At 49.3% G+C, this 20,877-nt stretch overlaps 1 protein-coding gene across 3 annotated transcripts; it reads left to right on the forward strand.

Moving 5' to 3' along the window:
* Positions 1-11,564: 11,564 nt before the first annotated feature.
* On the forward strand, positions 11,565-20,850 carry MCRS1 (microspherule protein 1). Of its 3 annotated transcripts, none has more exons than XM_057701307.1 (15): positions 11,565-11,662; positions 12,858-12,977; positions 13,485-13,623; positions 13,989-14,127; positions 14,742-14,900; positions 15,050-15,159; positions 16,003-16,111; positions 16,391-16,529; positions 18,686-18,761; positions 19,115-19,143; positions 19,262-19,354; positions 19,558-19,640; positions 19,829-19,916; positions 20,163-20,290; positions 20,413-20,850. In XM_057701307.1, the coding sequence occupies exons 2-15, from the start codon at positions 12,968-12,970 to the stop codon at positions 20,497-20,499; spliced, it is 1,389 nt and encodes a 462-aa protein (XP_057557290.1). In that variant the 5' UTR covers positions 11,565-11,662; positions 12,858-12,967; the 3' UTR covers positions 20,500-20,850. The 3 variants fall into 3 exon arrangements, with proteins under 3 accessions (XP_057557290.1, XP_057557291.1, XP_057557292.1); XM_057701308.1 differs by having other exon boundaries at positions 11,570-11,662; positions 12,858-13,298; XM_057701309.1 differs by lacking the exon at positions 12,858-12,977 and having other exon boundaries at positions 11,577-11,662.
* Positions 20,851-20,877: the final 27 nt, after the last annotated feature.

The following is a 20,877-nucleotide window of genomic DNA, read 5'->3' on the forward strand; positions in this document are numbered from 1 at the left end:
TGGGCTTCTCATTGCGGTGGCTTCTCTTCTTGTGGAGCATGGGCTCTAAGTGTGTGGGCTTCAGTAGTTGCAGCATGTGGGCTAAGTAGTAGTGGGCACACAGGCTTCAGTAGTTGTGGTGTGTGGGCTCAGTAGTTGTGGCACATGGGCTTAGTTGCTCTGCAACATGTGGGATCTTCTCGGACCAGGGCTCAAACCCGTGTCCCCTGCATTGGCAGGTGAATTTTTAACCATTGAGCCACCAGGGAGGTCCTGGTAATGAGGCTCTTTAATACTATACAAGAGCCTTATTATTTTTTCAGAGCCAAGTTGATGTATTTGGTCAAACAAGATATTGCCTCCATCCTCAAAAAAAAAACCTGGGGAAGCCTGGGCATGAGAAGGAATACTTCTTGGCATATTTCTTCAAGCCAGATTTGGGGGTTAGCCATAGCTCTGCTTGCATGGCCCATGGCCTCAGGGATCTCCAAGATGAGGAATCAACACTAATGTGAAAGCGGGCTTGAGAGAAGGGTCTACTTTAGTCCTGACTGTGACCTTCAAGGAGGCGTTGGTGAAGTGGAAGGGACAAAAACCTTTTGTAAACAACCCAGCCAAAGAGCCACGGAGGGGAAAGCCATGCAGGGTCTGGTGTATCCTATGTACTGGAGAGACCAACTTAGAAAAAGTCAGAAAAAGAGTGAGCATGACTATGATTGGAGGAGTCATCTTCTCAAAAAAAAAGAATATGAACATGGCTAAGATGAAACTATCAATTGGGGACTGTGAGATAGCTATATTTATTATGTTAAAGGAGCTAGTCTAGTGGAAAAGGTGAACAACATGCATGAACAGATGAGGAATTTGAGCAGAGAATAGGAAACTGAAAAAAGAAATGGAAAGATGGAAATGCTACAGGTGAAAACCTTAAATATCAGAGATAATTCCTTCAACCAGTTAATCAACAAACTGGACAAAAGCAGAGGAAAAAATCTGTGAGCTTGAAACTAAGTCAGTAGAAATGTAAACAAACTATAACACAAAGAATAAAGAAACAATTGAGCAAAACCAAAACTAAGCACCAAGATGAGTGGGACAATGACAAACGGCCTAACACACAGAAGAAATATTTGAAGAGATTATCACCAAGAATCTCCCAAATTAATGAAAGACAACAAACCACAGATCCGAGAATGTCAGAGAACCCCAAACAGGATAAACCCAAAGAAAAACACACCTAAGCATAGCATAGTCTAACTGCTGAAACCAAAGATAAGAGAACACCTTGAAAGCAGCCAGAAAGAAAAACAAATTACATAGAAAAGCAAGAAAGAAGTCTTCTCATCAGAAATTTTTCCAGCCATATAGTTCCTGAGGCCCAGCTGTATCCCTGCCTTATAGGTCTACAAGATAACCCAGTGGTATTCCAGGACATTCCCCTGTTTCGGGGCTGATATTAGTTTAGGTGGGTTTCAGTTAGCTGCAGAGACAGTAACGGGCTGGAACTGAGCAGTGGCTCAGCTGAGGGCATCTTCCAGGGCATGGGCTCCAGTTCCCCACAGTGCCCAGACCTCCTGCTCATGTTACACCCAGCCCCTCCTCTCTTTACACACACCGGCCTCCCCGAGCTGGCTGGTGGCTGCATCACCCCTTAAAGACTATTGGCTGTGAGTTGGGAGGCGGCAGAGTAGGTAGAGGCTAGATATACTAGGCAACTGGCCTGAATGCCCCTCAAGGTAGGCCCCTGGGATCTGCCTGTTGCCTCAGATTCTTCCCCCAGAGGAGATCTAACCTGGAACAAAAGCCTGACCAAAGCCTGAGTCCAACTGGCATAACTGTCAGGGCTCTGCTGAGGGGATGGTCATTGCTATTGACAGTAATGTCTGGGGAGGGGGGCAGCTGCCAATAATTCAGGGTCGCCAGGGGGTCAAGAAGATTCAGGTTTCCTCTCCCACAACCCCCTTTCCAAGAGTCCCTGTGTCTGCCTCTGTCGCCTCACTTTCCAGAAGAGAGTTCCTTTACTGCAGGAGCCACAAGGAGGCAGCAGAGTGCTTGTTTAAGGGCCTCTGCTGGCCCGGAGAGGGAGAGGGCTGAATTAAAAGTATGGGAGCTGCTGAAGGATGGACACAGCTGAAGCTAGGTGGAGTTCATCTGAGACAGTGCTTGGCTGAGTGAGGAGAGCAAGTATGGCAAAGGTCGGGGAATGAGATGAGGGATTCCTGACCCATCCTTTGGACATCTGGATCCTACAGACAATTCTTGGTGGCTTTAGCCTAGGGCCACTTCCTCCTCACTTGACCACTCACCACCAGCAGGGTCCTCAGCTCTGCAGTTCAGAGATCTGTCCTAGTAAATGACTCTTCAGGCAAGTATTTTTCAGGAACTCCAACAGGAGGCCCTTCTTGAAGACTTCCTCAAACATGTATCACGTCCTTATTCATTTATTCATTCATTCAACAAATACCTATTGGGTACCTAATACTAGGCACTGTTATAGGCATTAGGGATACAGTGCTAAAGAAAATAGTTTGGTTATTTTTTTAAGTGATTTCACAAAGCGTGCGTTCTATTGGGCAAAAATAGACAAAAAAATTAGTAAAATACACAGTCTGTCAGATGGTAAAAGATGCCATGGAGAAACACAAATTTCAACATAGGGGTAAGGTACCAGAATGTAGAGGTTACCATTTAAAATAGGGCATGGGGACTTCCTTGGTGGTTCAGTGGCTAAGACTCCACGCTCCCAGTGCAGGGGGCCCGGGTTTGATCCCTGATCAGGGAACTAGATCCCACATGCATGCTGCAACTAAGAGTTCACATGCCACAACTAAGGAGCCTGCCTGCCACAACTAAGACCCGGCACAACCAAATAAGTAAAATAAATAAATAAATCTAAAAAAATAAAAATAGGGCACGTCAGGCCTCACTGAGGTGACATTTGAGTAAAGGCTTGAAGGAGATGAAGAAGTGAGCCATGGGGAAGGGCGTGCCGGCCCAGGGGACAGCCTGAGGTGGGAGCATGCCTGGCATATTCAAGGAATGGCCAGGTGAGTGAGTGGGAGGAGAGAAACAAGAAAAGTGCTGGAAAATGACTGGGGGACAGATCACATAAGGCCTTGTAGGCCACTGTAAGGATTTTTTTTTCCACTCTGAAAGAATAGGAGTCATTTTTACTCTGAATAAAATGGGACCATTGCAGAATTTTGAGCAGAGACGTGACATAATGGGACCTACCCTTCAGGAGCATGGCCCTGGCCACAGTGATGGGAACAGACTGAAGACTGGGAGGGGGAAACAGGGAGACCTGTTGAACACTGACAATTCCCTTTCCATTCAGGAAAGTTTAGTAAATGAGCTCAAATCCTACTCCCCCTACCAAGATGCCTCTCCTAAGATGCCCCCTTCTCCTGGAGGCTGTCTCCACCTTTGTTCATCTCTTCCAGCATTGGTCAGTCTTGTCTTTGGTCTGGGATTACTGGTGGGCTGTCCTCATCCCCACCAGATCTTAACTCTTTTTAGGAGCAGATGCCCAGTTGCCTTCATAGTTGTAGCTGCCCCCAGTACAGTGTGCTGTGCACAGAGTAGAAACCAAGTCAGACTTTTCCCTAAGGAATAAATGATCCCATCCCTCCTTAGTTGAGCTGCCTTGCTTTTGCCTCTGAGGCTTCTTCTGGGCTTTGTTTCTGCCTGGAGAGCCACATCTCTTTGTGTTAAATGCTTAACCATCATGACAGGCCTAATTCAGTCTGTTAGCCATACTGCACGACATAGCTTGTCAAGGGCCTGCAAAGGCAGCCTGTCAGAGCCGGCAGGATGCACATACCAAACATCGTTTGCCAAATCCATTGACCTCTCTGGAGGCTACTGAGAGGGAGCAAATTAAATGAGTAATTATTGAGTCTTTAAGCATTTATTGAGCACCCACTGTGATGTTATGCTCTGTTCTAGGCAGTAAGGGTATAAAAGTCAATAAAATAAACTTTTAAGGAGCTTAGTGCAAACATAGGGTACAGACCATATGCAAAGCACCAGAGAGGGAATAAAAATAAATAGAACTAGGTCCTTGTACTCCCAAGGACTTACTGTACACCCATCCACCCATCACTCATTCAGCGATTACTTGTGCTAAGGCTGGATGTGTATTGATGACACTGAAACACAGTCCCTTTTCACACTCCAGTGTGAAGACACAGTAGTAAATAGTGGGGAGCTGGTGTATATAACAAACACAGTACAGGGCAAGCGATTAATACAGATGCAAAGTAATTGGAGAACAGGAGAAGTACTTACTCATTGCAGTGAGGGTCTGGAAAGACCTTCAGGGCTAAGTGAGATTTCAATAGAAACCTGAAGGATGGATAGAACTAACATAGGTGGCAGAGGGATAGCGGAATCCAAGGGAATAGAATACTCTAAGCACAGAGCATGTTTATGGGCCAGAAAATGGTCAGTGTGGCTGTAGTTCATGGGTAAGATGCCCGGTGTTATAGGAGTAAAGCTGGGCTGAGATTGGGTTTGGATGAGCTTGAAGGTCAAGCTGAGGATTTTCCTGGAAAGGAGTAATGTTACTAGATCTGTGTTTTAGAGAGGCAGCTGTGGCAATGTGAAGAGGTTAGAGAATGGATGCAGGGAGACCAAGGAATAATAGTGAAGCTTCGAACTATGGTATAAAGACCCAGCTTTGATTGGATTTACTCATCCGTGCCCTTATTTGTTCACAGACATCTCGCTTATGTGCAAAACCTTGTATTAACTGAAAGTAAGGATGGAACAGACAGGGAGAAAACAAAAATAAGACCTAGTTTATGTCCTTAGGGATATTATAACCAAGTGAGAGACATGGACCACTAAAGTGCTACCACTGTCTTCCCTTGCTTTTGTCATGTGATACATGGTTTCCCTCCCGTTCCCCACACTCTTCTGGCTCTTGTAGGAGTTCATGCCTGTATTCCATGGGTGGCTCCAGGTCCTGGATGCTCTCCTCTTCTCAGGATATCCCAAGATGACTTTATCCTCCCTTGTGGCTTCAAACGTCAGCTATATGATGATGATTCCCAAATTTATCCCTAGTTCCAATCTCTCCCCAGACTCATAGAGCTGTACACCCAAACACCCAACCAAGCATCGCAATTTGTTGCCCACTGGCACCTCCAACTCAATTCATCCAAATGAAACTCATCATCTTTCCTTTTTACCAAACGAGCTTCTCCACTTATGCTCCCTATCTCAATGCATAACCATCACTCTCCATCTACTGCCAAAGCCAGAAACCAGGGTATCATCAGTGCCTCATCTCTTGTACCCCTACGCCCAGTCTATTACCAAGCCCTATCCAGTCTACATCTTATGTGTCTTCTCCTTGGTGACTACCCTAATTTAGGCCACTGACTGATCTCCCTGTCTCTAGTTTTACTGTCCATCTATGCTCCATGCTAGGCCAGAGAGATCTTTCTATTGATAAAATCCAGATCTCATACCAAGCCCCTGTTTAAAAACTTCTTAATAGCTTTTCATGAGTTTAATCACAGCCTATAAAGATTTTTGTGACAGGTCTTCAGCCTGGCTTTTTGATGTTCCATTGTAGATGGACCATAATTTATTTAACTAGTTTTCTAGTGATAGATGTTTGAGTTGCTTGTAAACTTTTGCTACCGTAAACAATGCTATAGTTGAAAATTTTATATATAGTTTATTTTGTGTGTGTGCAAGTATATTGGATCAGAAATTATATTCATTTGTAATTTTGGCAAGTATTGACAGTTTACGGTCCTACCAGTAACATATATGAGGGCCTGTTTCTCCATAACCAAGCCAAGGGCATATTGTCAAACATTTAGATTTTTTGGCCTATCTAGAGGTGAAAAATGGTATCTAAATGTGGTTTCAATTTTCTTGTGTGTGAGGTTGAGCATTTTTTCATATGTCTAAGAGCCATTTATCTTTCCTTTTATGTTAACCATCCCATTTTGTTATTGGATTTTTGTTCTTTTTCATATTGATTTGAAGGGATTTTGTATATATTAAGCAAATTAGCCCTTCTGTCTGATATGAGCTGCAAACGTTTCCCCCAGTTTGCCATTTGTCTTTGTTTATGGTGTTTTTTGCTCTGCAGGAATTATAGATTTTTATGTTGACAGAATTGTCGTTTTTTATGCTTTGGGAAACTTTGTGCTATTCTGAGATACTTTCTCCACTATGACATATAAATTTATAGTTTTACTATTTTGTATTTATTTAAACACAATTGATTCATATAGATTTATTTCAGCCTAAAGACTAAAATAGAGATACCATGTTTGTTTTTCAGGTGTCTACACAGTTGTCTCAATACCATTTACTGTATAATCCATCTTTTCCCTACTGATAGACAATGCCATCTTTATCACATACTAAAATTTTAAATGTCTTGGATCTATTTCTGGACTCTGATCTTGTTCTCTTGATCAAATTGCTTATGCTTGCACTAGTGTCCTCTGGATTTTACTATTTTAGCTATTGTAGCTTTTATTGGTTTAATATCCAATAGAGCTATTCCCCTTTCATTAACTTTCTTTCTCAGAATGTTCATGGTTATTCTTGATGCAAAAATTTCCATATGAACTTTATATTCAGGTTATGCAGTCTGTTGGTATTTTTACTAGATTGTGTTAAATTTATAGATTAATTTATGGAGAGCTGACATCTTTATGACAATGAGTCTTTCTATCCAAAACTGGAGTATGCCTTTCCATTTATTCAAGTCTCCTTTTGTGTCCTTTGATAGCATTTTTAGTTTTGGGCACCTAGATCTAGCTCACTGTTAAGATTACTCTTGGTTACATTACTTTTTTTGGGGGGCTGCATTGGGTCTTTGTTGCTATACACTGATGGCTTCTCTTGTTGCAGGGCTCAGGCTCTAGGCATGTGGGCTTCAGTAGTTTTGGCGTGTGGGCTCAGTAGTTGTGGCTCACAGGCTCTAGGGAAAAAGCTCATAAGTTGTGGCATACGGGCTTAGTTGCTCCGTGGCACGTGGGATCTTCCCAGCCCAGGGCTCAAACCCGTGTCCCCCGCATTGGCAGGCAGATTCTTAACCACTGCGCCACCAGGGAAGCCCTACGTTACTTTTTCATTGCTATTGTAAATGATACATTTTATTCTCACATACTTTCTAACTGGCTGCTGTTCATTGACTTTTTGTATATTAATTTGTACCCACTTTGTTAAAATGTCTTATTTGTATTAGTTTTTCGGTTGGTATCTTTGGATTTTCCAGTTAGGCTATTATATCATAAATAAATAATGGTAATTTCACCTCTTCTTCTCTGGTTTTTATAACTCATTCCTTTCTCTTCTGTAATTAAGTAGGCTAGTACTTTCAAAGCAGTGTTAAATAAAAATAGTCACGGTGGCCATCCTTGTGGAATACTTAACTTTAATGGGAATAATTTAGTTTTCCTCATTAAGTGTGATTCTGGCTTTTGGACTGAGGTATATACATTTTGTTATGTTAAATAAGTTGGATGTTTCATAAAGTTTGTGTTTCTATCTTGGGAACTGATATTTCGGAGAGATTCAGTCTGTGTGTGAGACTTTTCCTTTGCAGATGGCTTCTCCTCCCTTAGAGAAAAAAAAAAGTGGATCAAGTAGATACACTTAAAAAGATATCAAGTAGAGTTCATGCTGACTTAAAATACATTGTGAATCCAAAGGCAACTTTGTACTACTGGTCAACAGCTTTATTAAACTTGCCTTCCTAAGAAGGTATATTTGGGCCAAAAGCAGAGAGATCCTGTGTCCTCTGAGTGCCCACAAGGTAACAGCATTAGGTGAAAGAAAAACTGGTCCTGCTCTAGTGGACAGGAGCAGGGAGGGGCTGTGCTATCAAAGTCTGGGTCCTAGACTGACCACCTGGAAGGAGTCACCAAGACCCAAGCCCTAAGAACAGTACCAACACCTAACATGTTTTAAGTACTTGCTACATACTACGTACTTGTTTAAACAGTGAGTGATTTACTCCTCAGAACCATCCTATGAAGTGGGTACTATCATTTCCTCACAGATGATGAAACTGAGGCAACGAAATATATTAACTTCTCAAGGTCACAAGATGGTAGGTGACAGAGCTAAGGTTTAAAGTCAGGCAGAGCCTGTATTCTTAACTATCATGTCTTAATCCCTTAGATGAAGGAGCCTGGGGCCCTGGGCAAAGGTGCGGGAGAAACCATGATGATTGTGGCTTCCATGGTAAGCCACATCTATCCCAGGGACAGCGCTGCACTGTGAAAGATTACTCTGGAGCCAGGGACAGTTAACTGGAGGTTGTATGATTGGTGCCATTGCTAACTTCTTATCCACACTCTTCTTTTTGTTCCTTTGCTGGCTCCTCCTCTACCTTACCTTAAATGTTGGAGTGCCCCAGGCATGGGTCTTGGATCTTCTTCTTCTCTGTCTACACTCTTTCCCTAGGCATTGGCATTATCTTCATGAGAATGATTCTCTAATTTATATCTCTAGCCCAGGCCTCCTCCCTGACTGGACAAGTGTGCCCACCTCTCTACTCAACACCGCCACCAGGATACCTCACAGGCATCTCATACTTAACATGTCTAAACAGAGCTCTTCATTTCTGCGCCTGTACAAACCCGCTCCTCCCACAGACTTCCCCTTTCCCCTAAGTTTATTTAACATACTTATTCAACAGATATTTATTAAGCATCTACTATAGCAGTGAAGAAAGCAGACAAACCCCCCAGCCCTCACAGAGTTTACATCCTACTGCTGGGGGACATATAATAAAAAGAAAAAAAAAGTAAATTACATCACATATTAGGAGATAGTAAAGGCTAAGGAAAAAACAAAGCAGGGAAGGGACACAGAATGCAGGGGATGGGGACTGATATTTTTAAAAGAGCAAGTGAGAGGAGCAGGAGAGGAGGTCATGACCTCATGAGCTTTTACTCCAAGGATGATGAAGGATTCCGAACAGAGGCTTGACATGAGTGGATTTCCATTTTGATGGGAATACTCTACCTGCTGTGAAGAAGTTGGAGGAGGGGCAGTAAAGATGAAAGCTGAGAGACTAGTCAGAGAGCTCTTGCAGTGGTCCAAGTTAGAGATGATGAGTCCAGGAGATTTGGATCAGGAAATAGTGGAGGAGCTGGTGAAATATGACTAGATTCTGGATATATTCTAAGGGGAGGGGGTCTCACATCCACCCAGTTACTTAGGCCAGAAATCTAGATGTTATCCTTTATTCTTCCTTTTTTATCCTTATCAAATCCATCAGCAAGTCCTTGTGGTTCTACCTCCAAAATATACATCAGAGTTACAGAAATTGTCCATCTCCATTGCTCCCACAAGCCACCTAAACCACCTGAGTTTACCTCTCTCACTTGGATTGCTACAAATGCCTCTTAATCTGATCTCTCTGCTTCTTCTTTTGCCTCCCTACAGTCTGTTCTCCACAAGCAGACAAAGGGATCATTTAAGAAATTAAGTCATATTACAGGATAGATGCTTTTACTTGTCATCCTTTAAGGGCTTTTTTTCTTTCTTTTTTAATGACTTTTTAAAAAATTAAGTAATTAATTTAGCTGTGTTGGGTCTTGATCGCTACACATGGGCTTTCTCTAATTGTGGAAAGCAGGGCTATTCTGCTGCAGTGTGCAGGCTTTTCATTGCGGTGGCTTCTCTTGTGGAGCACAAGCTCTAGGTGCGAGGGCTTCAGTAGTAGCAGCATGTGGGCTCAGTAGTTGTGGCTCACGAGCTCTAGAACACAGGCTCAGCAGTTGTGGCACATGGGCTTAGTTGCTCCGAGGCATGTGAGATCTTCCTGAACCACGGCTTGAACCTGTGTCCCCTGCATTGGCAGACAGATTCTTAACCACCGCGTTTAGGGCTTTCTAACGCATTAAGAATAAAGGCCGGGACTTCCCTGCTGGTCCAGTGGGTAAGACTCTGCGCTCCCAGTGCAAGGGGCCAGGGTTTGATCCCTGGTTGGGGAACTAGATCCCACATGCATGCCGCAACTAAGACCCAGCACAGCCAAAATAAATAAATAAATATTTAGGGAAAAAAGAAAAAGAATAAAGGTCAAGGGGACGTCCCTGGCGGTCCAGTGGTTGACTCCAAGCTTCCACTGCAGGGGGCATGGGTTCGATCCCTGGTCAGCGAACTAAGATCTTGCATGCTGTGCAAATAAATAAATAAATAAATTGTTTAAAAAAAAGAATAAAGATCAAAATCTATACCATGAACTGCAAGGCCTAATACTATCTGCCCTGATGACCTCATCTCTGTTCTCATCTCCCTCCCTATTTTTCTTGACCATGCTGCTCAGCCACACTAAACTCCTTCCTGTTCCTCAAACTCACCAAACTCTTTTCTGCTTTGGAGCCATGCTGTCGCCTCGCCTCTGACGAGGTCATCTTACCCCAGCTCTTTGCCTAACTGGTCCCTTATCAGCTGTCAAATCTCAATTCAGTTGTCACCTCCTTAGAGACCTCCCTGATAACTCTCACCTAGTATAGCTACTATGCTATCTAGTATAGTCCATCACACCTGTATCAGAAAACACAGTCTTTCAGGGGAAATAAAATAGGGTAATACTCATTAAGCAAGGTCACAAATGAACAGCGGACTCTTGAAGCTGGTAGCTATCATACACTGTCAGGGCCAGAAAGGCGAGCCTCTCATCCGACATTTGAATCGCCTGGCAATGTCCAGGTGACCTGTGCTTGACAGCTCCACTGAGGGAACCACCCTAGCTGCTGGACAGCTTTGGAATTGTATCCTTATCCTGAGCTGCAGTATGTTTCTCTAGCGCTATTACCCTTTCGTGCCCCTCCAAGGAAGCATAAAACAAATAGAAACCCTCTTTTAGAGGACAGTCTTTCTGGTTTCTCAAGATAGCTCTCACACCCCCAAAATCCCAACTTTTCCTGTAGGCTTGTCCTCCCATCTCCAAGGCACTCTGCTCTGAAGGTGCTTCCACTGGTCGTCTTACCTCCCCAGGGCCCACAACTGCCTCCAGCAATCCACGTGGGGTCGGGCTGATGGTAACAGCACTCCTTCTCCCAGGGCCTCTACCTTCTAGAACCACGGCCCACAACCCTCCGTCCGTTCCTTAGACATCAACCTCCCTGCCCCTTCTATATGCCGCATCTCTGCGGATGGAGGGAGCGCAACACCATCTCCCCGTGTTGCGCTCAGCACAGGGCCTGTCAAAGAGTAGTTTCTCTAAAACCGCTGGTGGAATCAAACAATCCATAACTGGTCCTGGGAAACTATCAGAGTCCTAGATCTCTCAACAAGGATGCAAGAAACCGAAATCTAGTCCGCTGCCCAGCCCCACCCTCGGGCCCGCCCCTCCCAACGTTGCCTCACCTAACCACTCAGACGCTCCCGCCCCAAGTTTCGCCTTTCCCTTTAATCACTTCCTCTCACCTGGAACCTATAATCCCCGATGTCTCCCTATATGTCGTTCCAATTGGGAAAGCCTTTCATTTCGTCCATTAACGAAACGGTAACAACTTGGAGGCCATGGCCACACCCCCTTACTCACGTTACCGGGGCGAACCGGAAGGGGTTGCGCAGCCCATACTTCGTAGACCCGGAAGTAGACGTACCTCACGGAAGCCGGCTTTGGCCCTGCGGCTGCTGCTGTCGCCGCAGAGAAATTGTCGGAGCTGGCAGGCTAGGAATGGTGAGACCTCGCGGTTCGCCCCTGAGGGTTCTGAGCAGAGTTGGGGGTGAAGTGGAGTTTCCCAGAGTGCTGCCGGGGACGACCCCCCGCCAGGTTTGGGGCCCCGCCCCGGTAGCGCCCCGAAAATCTGCGCATGCGTGGGCCGGACGGGGCCAGAATCTGGTCCGAGAAGTTACGCATGCGCAAAGGTGGCATGCCAAAGGTGGGGTGAGAATTGGCCTGGGAGTTGACTCCCTTACCCCGCCACCAGCCCTTGGGGCTTAAACCAAGGCCGCGAAGGCATCGGGGTTCACTAGGTGCTTTGCTTTTGAGTCTCGGGGCTGACTTCATCACCACTCCTATCTCGAGCCCCTGAAACAGACCTGGACTAATCCCCTACTTTGGGTGTGCAGCTGGGGAGAACGAGGGGCGGAGGGCCGGAGAAGACAGGGGGTGCTGACCCTGCCTCAGTCTACCCGCGGAATCGGGCCCTTCACCCTCTTCCCCAGGTGGCAAGATTCTCAGCCGTTTCAAATGAAGCGGCGCGACGAGCTCACCTGGGGGCAGGGCTGAAACGCTGCGCCGAGAGCCGCCCGGGTCAGAAGGGGCGGGACCCGCAAGCGGCGCGCTCCGGAGAGTCTTTTAATACCTGAGTTCTCTGGGCTTAGGCTAGGGCCCCCAGAGTGGTTGATATTTGCTCAGTTCCCAAGCCGCGTTTTTTAGCTCCCACGAGGTACCACCCAGTAAATCTTCAGCCAAAGCTTCCAGTGAAAAAAAAGTGAGAGGGACTGGTTGGAGTTCTATCTCCGATTCCTTTTCCCTACTTTGGGCTGGGAGGGGAGCTGAATGGGCAGCTGACGAAGAAAAAGTGAGCCAAGAATCCCTTGTTTCTTGCTAGTTTATAGTCAAGGCCCTTAACCTAGGGGCTATGAGTAGAATTAGAGGGGTTTGTGAACCTCCTAAAATGTGTATGTTTTTCTAGGGTCCATAGCTTTTTTGGGGGGGAAGGGGGTGTCTATAGCTTTTATCACTGTCTCAGAGATGTCGGTGACCTTCAAAAGGCTACTGGTTTATCAGAGTCATATTGGTAGAATATATTGTGTCTCTTCTGGTGTGTTCCCTAGCTTATGGGATCCTGGGGACCTCTTCTAGTATAAGGAGGAGAGGTTGGCCAGTGGAAACCTGAGCCTCAGGGAGCCTCATTTCTCCTTTGCAGAATCTCCTCTCAGCCTCTAAGCTCACCTGGTCAGAATCCTTGGATGAGCCTGTGGGACCCTTCCTTCTAGCCCTGTGGTTTGGAACCAGTGGCTTTGGGACTGTAAGAGGATGGACAAAGGTAGTATGAGGCCGGGCCAGCTCCCCAAACGCTCGGGCGCCAAGCATCTGCTGATTCCACCCTGTGCCTGGCACGTGTGTCTTTCGGTCCTGGCTGGGCATTGCCACCTCCCCCTGGGCCAGCACCACCCACGTACCTCTCGGCAGAGGCCACAATTGACTGACTTGCTGTTGAGCTGCTGCTCTTTGGCATGGCTGCATTTTGATGGCAGAGGGAGCAGTTATACCCAGAGCCCGGTGTGTCGGCATCACCAGTCTGACCTGAGCACCATGTGCTGCACGACATGACACGTGGCACCGGGAGAACTGCCCAGCGTGGAAGGTCTGGGCCCAGATGGGATCTGGATGGCCAAGGAACTCCCACCTTAAAACCTCAAGTGTCAAGGAAACGGGGGAGGGACCAAGAGGGCTGGTAGGGGAAGGAGGGCTGAGGAAGGGTCCCATGTGCAGATGTCAGGGCTCAGCTAGGCATTTAGGAGGCCTGGGTTCACCACTTTTCTTTTTCTAGATTCTCAGGGGCTGCTAGATTCATCCCTGATGGCATCAGGCACTGCCAGCCGCTCGGAGGATGAGGAGTCACTGGCAGGGCAGAAGCGGGCCTCCTCACAGGCCTTGGGGACCATCCCTAAACGGAGAAGCTCCTCCAGGTAATGAGGGTTTGAAGGGCCAGAGACTGAGACTGCTGCACGCCTTCACCCCTGTTGGGAATGGCTCCCTGAGCCCCTCTGGGACCTAACTGTTGGCAGAGCCTTGTGCTTTTCCTGTTCCTACTAAGTCCCTCCCCATGAGACTGAAAGCAAGGGAGGGAGATCTTAGTCTTTGACGTGAAATCTTTGTGGTACAATACACTGTCATCTCAGGAGTGGAGCGTAGCGGTTCCGTGCCCCATCCACTGAGCCAGAGCAGTTAGCACCCTGCCTGCTGGGAACCTACTCTACTTTGGAGGCTGGGTGTATATGAGTGGGTACTGGGAATGGATCACAGAGCCCTCAATGGGTAGGACTCTTCTCAGGTTCATCAAGAGAAAGAAGTTTGATGACGAGCTGGTGGAGAGCAGCCTGGCCAAGTCTTCTACCCGGGCGAAGGGGGCCAGTGGGGTGGAACCAGGGCGCTGTTCGGGGAGTGAACCCTCCTCCAGTGAGAAGAAGAAGGTGAGGATTGGGAGATGTGGGGAGTGGAGGGGGGTGGAGGCAAGTGCCAGATTTTGTGTTTCCCCACAACCATTGCCAGCTGGCAAGAGCCCTGCAGAGGAGGCTTGTGAGAGGATCAAGCTGCCCCATCCCCAACCTCAGATGCCTCCCTCCTGGGAGCCCATTTCTCGCTACTCCCCCTTTCTTGCTGCACCCCCACCACCACCCTGTCAGTGCATCCTGTATCACATTCTGTGTGGGAGGCATAGCGCATGCATCTATTCTGGGAGCAGACAGCCTGTTCCCAGCATTGCTGGGTGTAAAAATAACCCCCAGGTGGCATTGCTCTGGCCCCAGACACTGTACCAGCAAGAGTGTTTTCCTGGTATCCTGCCCACCCACCCTCCACTCTGGGGTTGGGGGCACCACCAGCAAAGAGAAGACCCCGTATGGTCAAGGACTATGTAGAAGTACTTTGATGGGGGAGGGATGGGTATTAGAAAGCTGAGCTCCCTGCCTGTGGCTTGTTGTTGGATGGTGCTGGGGCTGTCACACCGTGTGTGAAGCTCTAGGCCTGAAGCCCTCACTGCCCTGATGCCAGCTTTGAGCTCACCCTGCTCCTGCCCTCTGCCCAGGTGTCCAAGGCCCCCAGCACCCCTGTGCCACCCAGCCCAGCCCCAGCCCCTGGACTCACCAAGCGTGTGAAGAAGAGCAAACAGCCACTCCAGGTGACCAAGGATCTGGGCCGCTGGAAGCCTGCGGACGACCTCCTGCTCATCAATGCCGTGTTGCAGGTAGTGCTTCGCACCACAGGGGTTGTGTTCGCCTCTCCCCGCAGCCTCCAGTTCCCAGCCCCCCACCTAGCTCGGCAGGGTCCCGTAGGTGGCATGGGAGGGTTCTTCCCAGCTCTAAGGTTGAAGCAAACCACTCTGGGGCCTTGCAGACCAATGATCTGACATCTGTCCACCTGGGTGTGAAGTTCAGCTGCCGCTTCACCCTACGGGAAGTCCAGGAGCGCTGGTATGCCCTGCTCTACGATCCTGTCATCTCCAAGTGAGTGGGCTGGCCCCAGCGGCACGGTACTGGGGACACCAGAACATGGCCCCTGAACAGAAAGAATTGTACAAGGGAGGGGCCTGGGAGGCAGGGCTCCTTGGGGCCTTGTGTCCTGTGAGATGATACTGAGACCTGCCAGGCTTTGGGGGGAAGCTTCTTCCTGCTCAGAACCCTGCTAGTCCCGGCTGGATGCTAGGAGCAAGGACCCGGAAGCAAGGAAGTAGCATGAGTGAAAACACCAGATGAGGAGCCCTGTTCTCCCACTGTGGGCATTGAGGTTTGGGGTGGTCACCTCCCAACCTTCCCACACTGACCTCCCACAGTTTCTTTCTCCATGAGAAGGAGTTGGAGCAGAAGAACCCCTTCCAGCTCCAGCCGTCCAGGCACACCTATGCACACACACAACACACTCTTCTTCCTCAGTCACTTAGTTTGATATCATCAGAATTTGGTTGAACGCTTAACACCCATCTACTGCACAGCCCCTGGCACCACTTAAGCTGTAGTCACAGCCCTGATACACTAGGAAATGGGACAGGAGCCGCAGCTGGTCCCAGGATCTTGCTCAGGACTGGTCTCTAGGCAGCTGTGTCTTTGAGCCTCTTCACGGGGATGAACACAGGAACCTGAGTTTCTGAGTCGCCTGTTCACATTTTTGACAAACCCACAAGGCCACAGGTGCTGTGCTAAGCCTTGGGCTCTTCCTGATGAGGGCCTGGATCTTTGAGTTCTGGATCTCAAAGGCTGGCAGGCTTTGGAGAAGTAGGAACCCCAGATTGCTTGACACACACCCCGCCCCCCCCCCAACCCTGCGCTGCCCTCTATCTCCCTCCTGCCCAGGCTGGCCTGCCAGGCCATGAGACAGCTGCATCCAGAGGCCATTGCCGCCATCCAGAGCAAGGCCCTGTTCAGCAAGGCTGAAGAGCAGCTGCTGAGCAAAGTGGGATCGGTAAGGCCGAGGGCTGGTAAGGCTGAGGGGCAAGGCTGAAGCCGGCTCACCTGGAAGACTGACAGGCAGGGAGGCTTCACAGCCTGCAGATGTGCCCTGCAGGCGCACATACACCTGCAGGGCCTTTGTGGACTGGGTGGGGGTGGGGGTTCCTCAGGGAAGAGTCAAGCCTGGCCTCCTGGGTGGCAGTAGCTATCATTTCCTCCATGTCCTGCTGGGGACTGGGGCAGGGGGCGTGGATGGTAAGGCAGAGGCAGGAGCATGCTTCTTCCCCTCCAGACCAGCCAGCCCACCTTGGAGACCTTCCAGGACCTGCTGCACAGACACCCCGATGCCTTCTACCTGGCCCGAACTGCCAAGGCTCTGCAGGCCCACTGGCAGCTCATGAAGCAGTATTACCTGTTGGAGGACCAGACAGGTAACTGGGTCCAGGAGCTGGCAGAGGAGGGGTGCGTGTATGTGACTGTGAAGGAGTCTGGACACAGCTGCCCTCCAGTGGCCCTGTAACAAATCCCGAGTGGCCCCCAGTGTCTTGTTCACCTCTCTTTGTAGCAAAAACCACTTCCTTCCAGAGGGAAGGAAAGTGGCTGGGGGGGTCTTCAGGATCATGGTAAGGGTAGCCAAAATTGCCTAGAATCCTGAACAAAAAAGGACGAAATGGCAGAGTTGTCTCCCACTTCTTGACTTTTTTGGGTTGTTTTTTTTTTTTCTGACATGTTTTACCGTTACATAAATAATAGATTAATATATTCTTCATAAGTAACAAACAGGAGTAAAATGTGAACGTCCCTTTCACTGCTCACCCTTCCCCCTTTCCCACCCTAGAGGTAAGAACCACTTTCTCTAAGCCTTTCTGCCCCTCCCTGTGTCCACATTCCTTCTCACTGCCACGCTACCTTCGGGCCATTCAGAAATCCCAGCAGGGACTTCACACCCAGGCCGCCTATCTTTCTCCTTTCCCAAGGGCCAGAAAGCTTCCTCTCTTCCCTCACCAATAAAACTCTTACTCTCCTAATAATAAATATGAGGAAAGCGGTCAGGTTAAACTGCAGAAAACTCTTCATTTAGATTGGGATTCAGGGTCAGACTTTCATAGTCCAAGCACACTTTACTTTTACTTCCTAACGATTATTGCGTGTTGGCTGCTATGTAGTTGTTCACATTGTTCTGAAGGTGAAGCTTTGGTTCTGCCCTTCACCTTACTGGCTGGATCCTGCGGCTTCTGGATAATAGAAGATTCCTACCAGAGGATTTTAGGACGTCTGGTCAGGGGAGGCCCCATGTGTCCTTCCGGAGGATCCCTGAATTTAGTGCCCAGTGGGCAGCGCTCTGTACGCCTGCAGCTTCCAGAGCTCTGCTGCTTCCTCAGGCTCAGCTACCGCTGACCTCCCACCGAGAGAACACACACTTCTCAGTTTATGTTTTCTGCTACAGCTAGCTCCTTTGTCACTCTTTGGAAAGTTATCCTGTGTGTATTTGTCAATATAAAGGTATGATTTTTCCCTTTAAGAGATGTCTTATGTGGATATTTGATTTCTCCTTTGCTGTTTCGTGCTTAGAGTCCCCAGGAGCAGGGAGTGTACGCTGTTTACCTATTAAGTCAGTTGAATATTAGGTTGGTAGGACTCAGGCAGCTGTGACGGGGTGCCTGCCCCAGCCCCGTCTCCCACACAGTCTGAACTGAGGTGGGGGGCGGTCGCGGTGGAGCACATGTGGCTCCTGTGCAGCCCTCCTCGCTTCCTCAGCAGTGATGGCACCTCAGGGACGGTCGGACTCCTCAGCCAGCGGCCTCACTAGCTAGTCGGAGCTGCTGCTGAGCAGCCGCCGCAGTCCTGGGAAGAGCTGACCCTAAGGCGGGAGTTCTCAGGTTTGGAGACCCCCATCCCTTCTACATTCTGACTAGAAAAGAGCTGAAAAACTTTCATGAAACAGTATTTATCCTGAATATATGTGACGGATTCTAATATTCTTTTCTTTTTTTTGGAAAAAGTGAATTTCATGACCCATTAACATGTCATGACCCACAATTTGAAAACACTGGCTTAAGGCTCCCTTCTGACACATCCTGAGTGACACTGGACTGGCTTGTGCCCCTCAGCCCCTCGCAGAATGTGGCATACAATGTTTGGGAGCACCCGATGTGGTAGAAGCAGCAGTCTGTATTTGGAATCAGGAAAGCAGGCCTTGATTCCTGGCTCTGTCCTGAACTACAGTCACATAGCTTAACCCTCCCTTCTGTGTCTGTTTCCTCATCTATAACATGCAGCTAATAGTAGTGCCTTCCCTACATAGTTCAAGGCTTTGTAAGTGAGAAAAGACTGTGCAAAATTCCCTTCCCTTTCTAGGACCACCTCTTCCCCCTGGCTAACCCCAGGAATGCTTTCTGCTAAAGTAGTGTACAGTCTGACCTGCATGCGCTCCGTTACCTGTATCAGGTTAACTTTTGTTGATTTTAGCACGAGACCGTCCCCGTGGGCTGTCTTTACAGTTTGTCCTCTTAGTTCAGTTGTCTACTCAGCAGCTTGGGGTTGAGTGGGAGCACTGGCGCTGACCCTCCCTCCATCCTTCATTCAGTGCAGCCGCTGCCCAAGGGGGACCAAGTGCTGAACTTCTCCGACGCAGAAGACTTGATTGATGACAGTAAGCTCAAGTGAGTGGCTGGGGCCACAGCCAGGGCACAGAGAGCTGAGTGTCTCCCAAGGACAGAGCTCCCTGCAGTGCCTGGCCCTGCCTTTCCTGCTGCAGAGAATGGAGCCCAGCCCAGGCTCGGCTTGGAGCCCCAGTGCTAGCTTTTGGTGCCTGGTCTCCCTGCTAAGCAGCCCCCAGCCAACCACCACCTGTTGTCCCTTACGCCCACCCCAGGGAAGGAAGCTAGGCTGAGGCCAGAGGAGTAGCCCATGGGGCCACTGGGCTGAGGAACGTAGGGACCTAAGTAGCGCCTAATGGTGATGGCAGGTGAGCTCAAACTGGAGCTTGATTCATCCGTCTCTTCTCACCCTCCAGGGACATGCGAGATGACGTCCTAGAACATGGTGAGTGTGCCTTGGTGGGGACAGTGAGGGGGTGGGAGCTCCTGTGGGAACAGAGAGAAATAGTACAAGGTGCTGGTGACCTCAGAGTGTCCTTCCTTACCACCCCACCTCACCCCAGAGCTGACAGTGGCTGACCGGCGTCAGAAACGAGAGATTCGGCAGCTGGAACAGGAACTGCATAAGTGGCAGGTGCTAGTAGATAGCATCACAGGTGAGGAGGCCAGGGGACCCACGAGGTCGTGCTCCACATCCCTTCCCAGAACGCTGAGCCCCTGTGGTTGCCTGGCTGGGTTCACCCTCGCTTCCCAGACCTCTAGCTCCTTTCCCTCAGTGGATCTTGCCCTGGCTCCCTGCCTTCCCGCTGTGGCTCTACATGGAGTGGGCTCTCCTCTGACATGAGCTGCTCTCCCCCAGGCATGAGCTCTCCGGACTTCGACAACCAGACCCTGGCAGTGCTGCGGGGCCGCATGGTGCGGTATCTGATGCGCTCGAGAGAGGTGAGACCCGCCCAGCCCTCCCTGTCCTCATCCCCATCCCCCCACCCCCTTCCTAGGTTCCCCTCCTCTGTCGATCTTCCCCTCAATGCCCTTTCTATGTCTGGTCCCTGATTTCTCATCTTTCCCTGGCCTGTGTGGACCCCTCCCCATCCCTCAGGTCCCATCCCTCACCTGCCCCATTTCCCCAGATCACCTTAGGCAGAGCAACCAAGGATAACCAGATTGACGTGGACCTGTCTCTGGAGGGTCCGGCCTGGAAGATCTCCCGGAAGCAAGGTACCAGCAGGAAGCAGTGTGAGAATGTCCCTCCTGGCCTCTTGCTGTCCTCCAGTCCTGGGGCTTGGTCCCTGTGGGAACCTCAGGGACTGGCTGGGGCTGAGGAGCTGGCATTTTAAGATCTCTGACTTGGGAGTCCTGGGTGCCTTCTAGGGTCCCCAGGAAGCAGAGGGTATGTAGAGGTTTCAGGTCCTCTTCTGGCCTTCCCCCATCCCATCATACCCCCTTTCTTCTCTATTCCCATAGGTGTCATCAAGTTAAAAAACAACGGTGATTTCTTCATTGCTAACGAGGGTCGGCGGCCCATCTACATTGACGGACGGCCTGTGCTGTGTGGCTCCAAGTGGCGCCTTAGCAACAACTCCGTGGTGGAGGTGAGCCGGGGGGAGGTGGAGAGGCCAAGGTGAGCCCTGGGGCGTGGTGAGCCAGCGTGTGGGCCTGGCCTCGGCCCCCAGTCTCCCCTCCGTCCTCAGCCACCCTTCTCTCCCGCCCGCAGATTGCCAGCCTGCGATTCGTCTTCCTCATCAACCAGGACCTCATTGCCCTTATTCGGGCCGAGGCTGCCAAGATCACGCCACAGTGAGAAGTGGTGGCAGGACCCATGGGCTCTCTCTGGCCTCAGTTTCCCCTGCCATCCCAGCCCCCTGGAGCTGGGAACTCAGGCGCCTGGAAAAACCAGAGTGGGCAGCGGGAGACTTAGCTCCTGGCCTCTTGATCTGAGCCCCGGTGGGAGGGCGGGGCTGGCCCCGGGGAAGCCCCTAGAGTCTGGGATGCTCCGGCTTCCTTAGTGCCAGAGTCCCTCCCCTTCTCTCTGCAGACGACCCTACCCTTTCTCCCAGGTTCCCACCTTTGCCCCGTGTCTCCAGCTGATTAGCCTCAGACTTTTCCTTTATTACTTTTCTTTTGTAAATACAAAGCACTGAGTTCCAAAGTAGTTTCTTTTATTATTCTTTTTTTAATA

Source organism: Hippopotamus amphibius, chromosome 12 (genome assembly GCF_030028045.1).
Source record: "Hippopotamus amphibius kiboko isolate mHipAmp2 chromosome 12, mHipAmp2.hap2, whole genome shotgun sequence".
Taxonomy (NCBI): Eukaryota; Metazoa; Chordata; class Mammalia; order Artiodactyla; family Hippopotamidae; genus Hippopotamus; species Hippopotamus amphibius.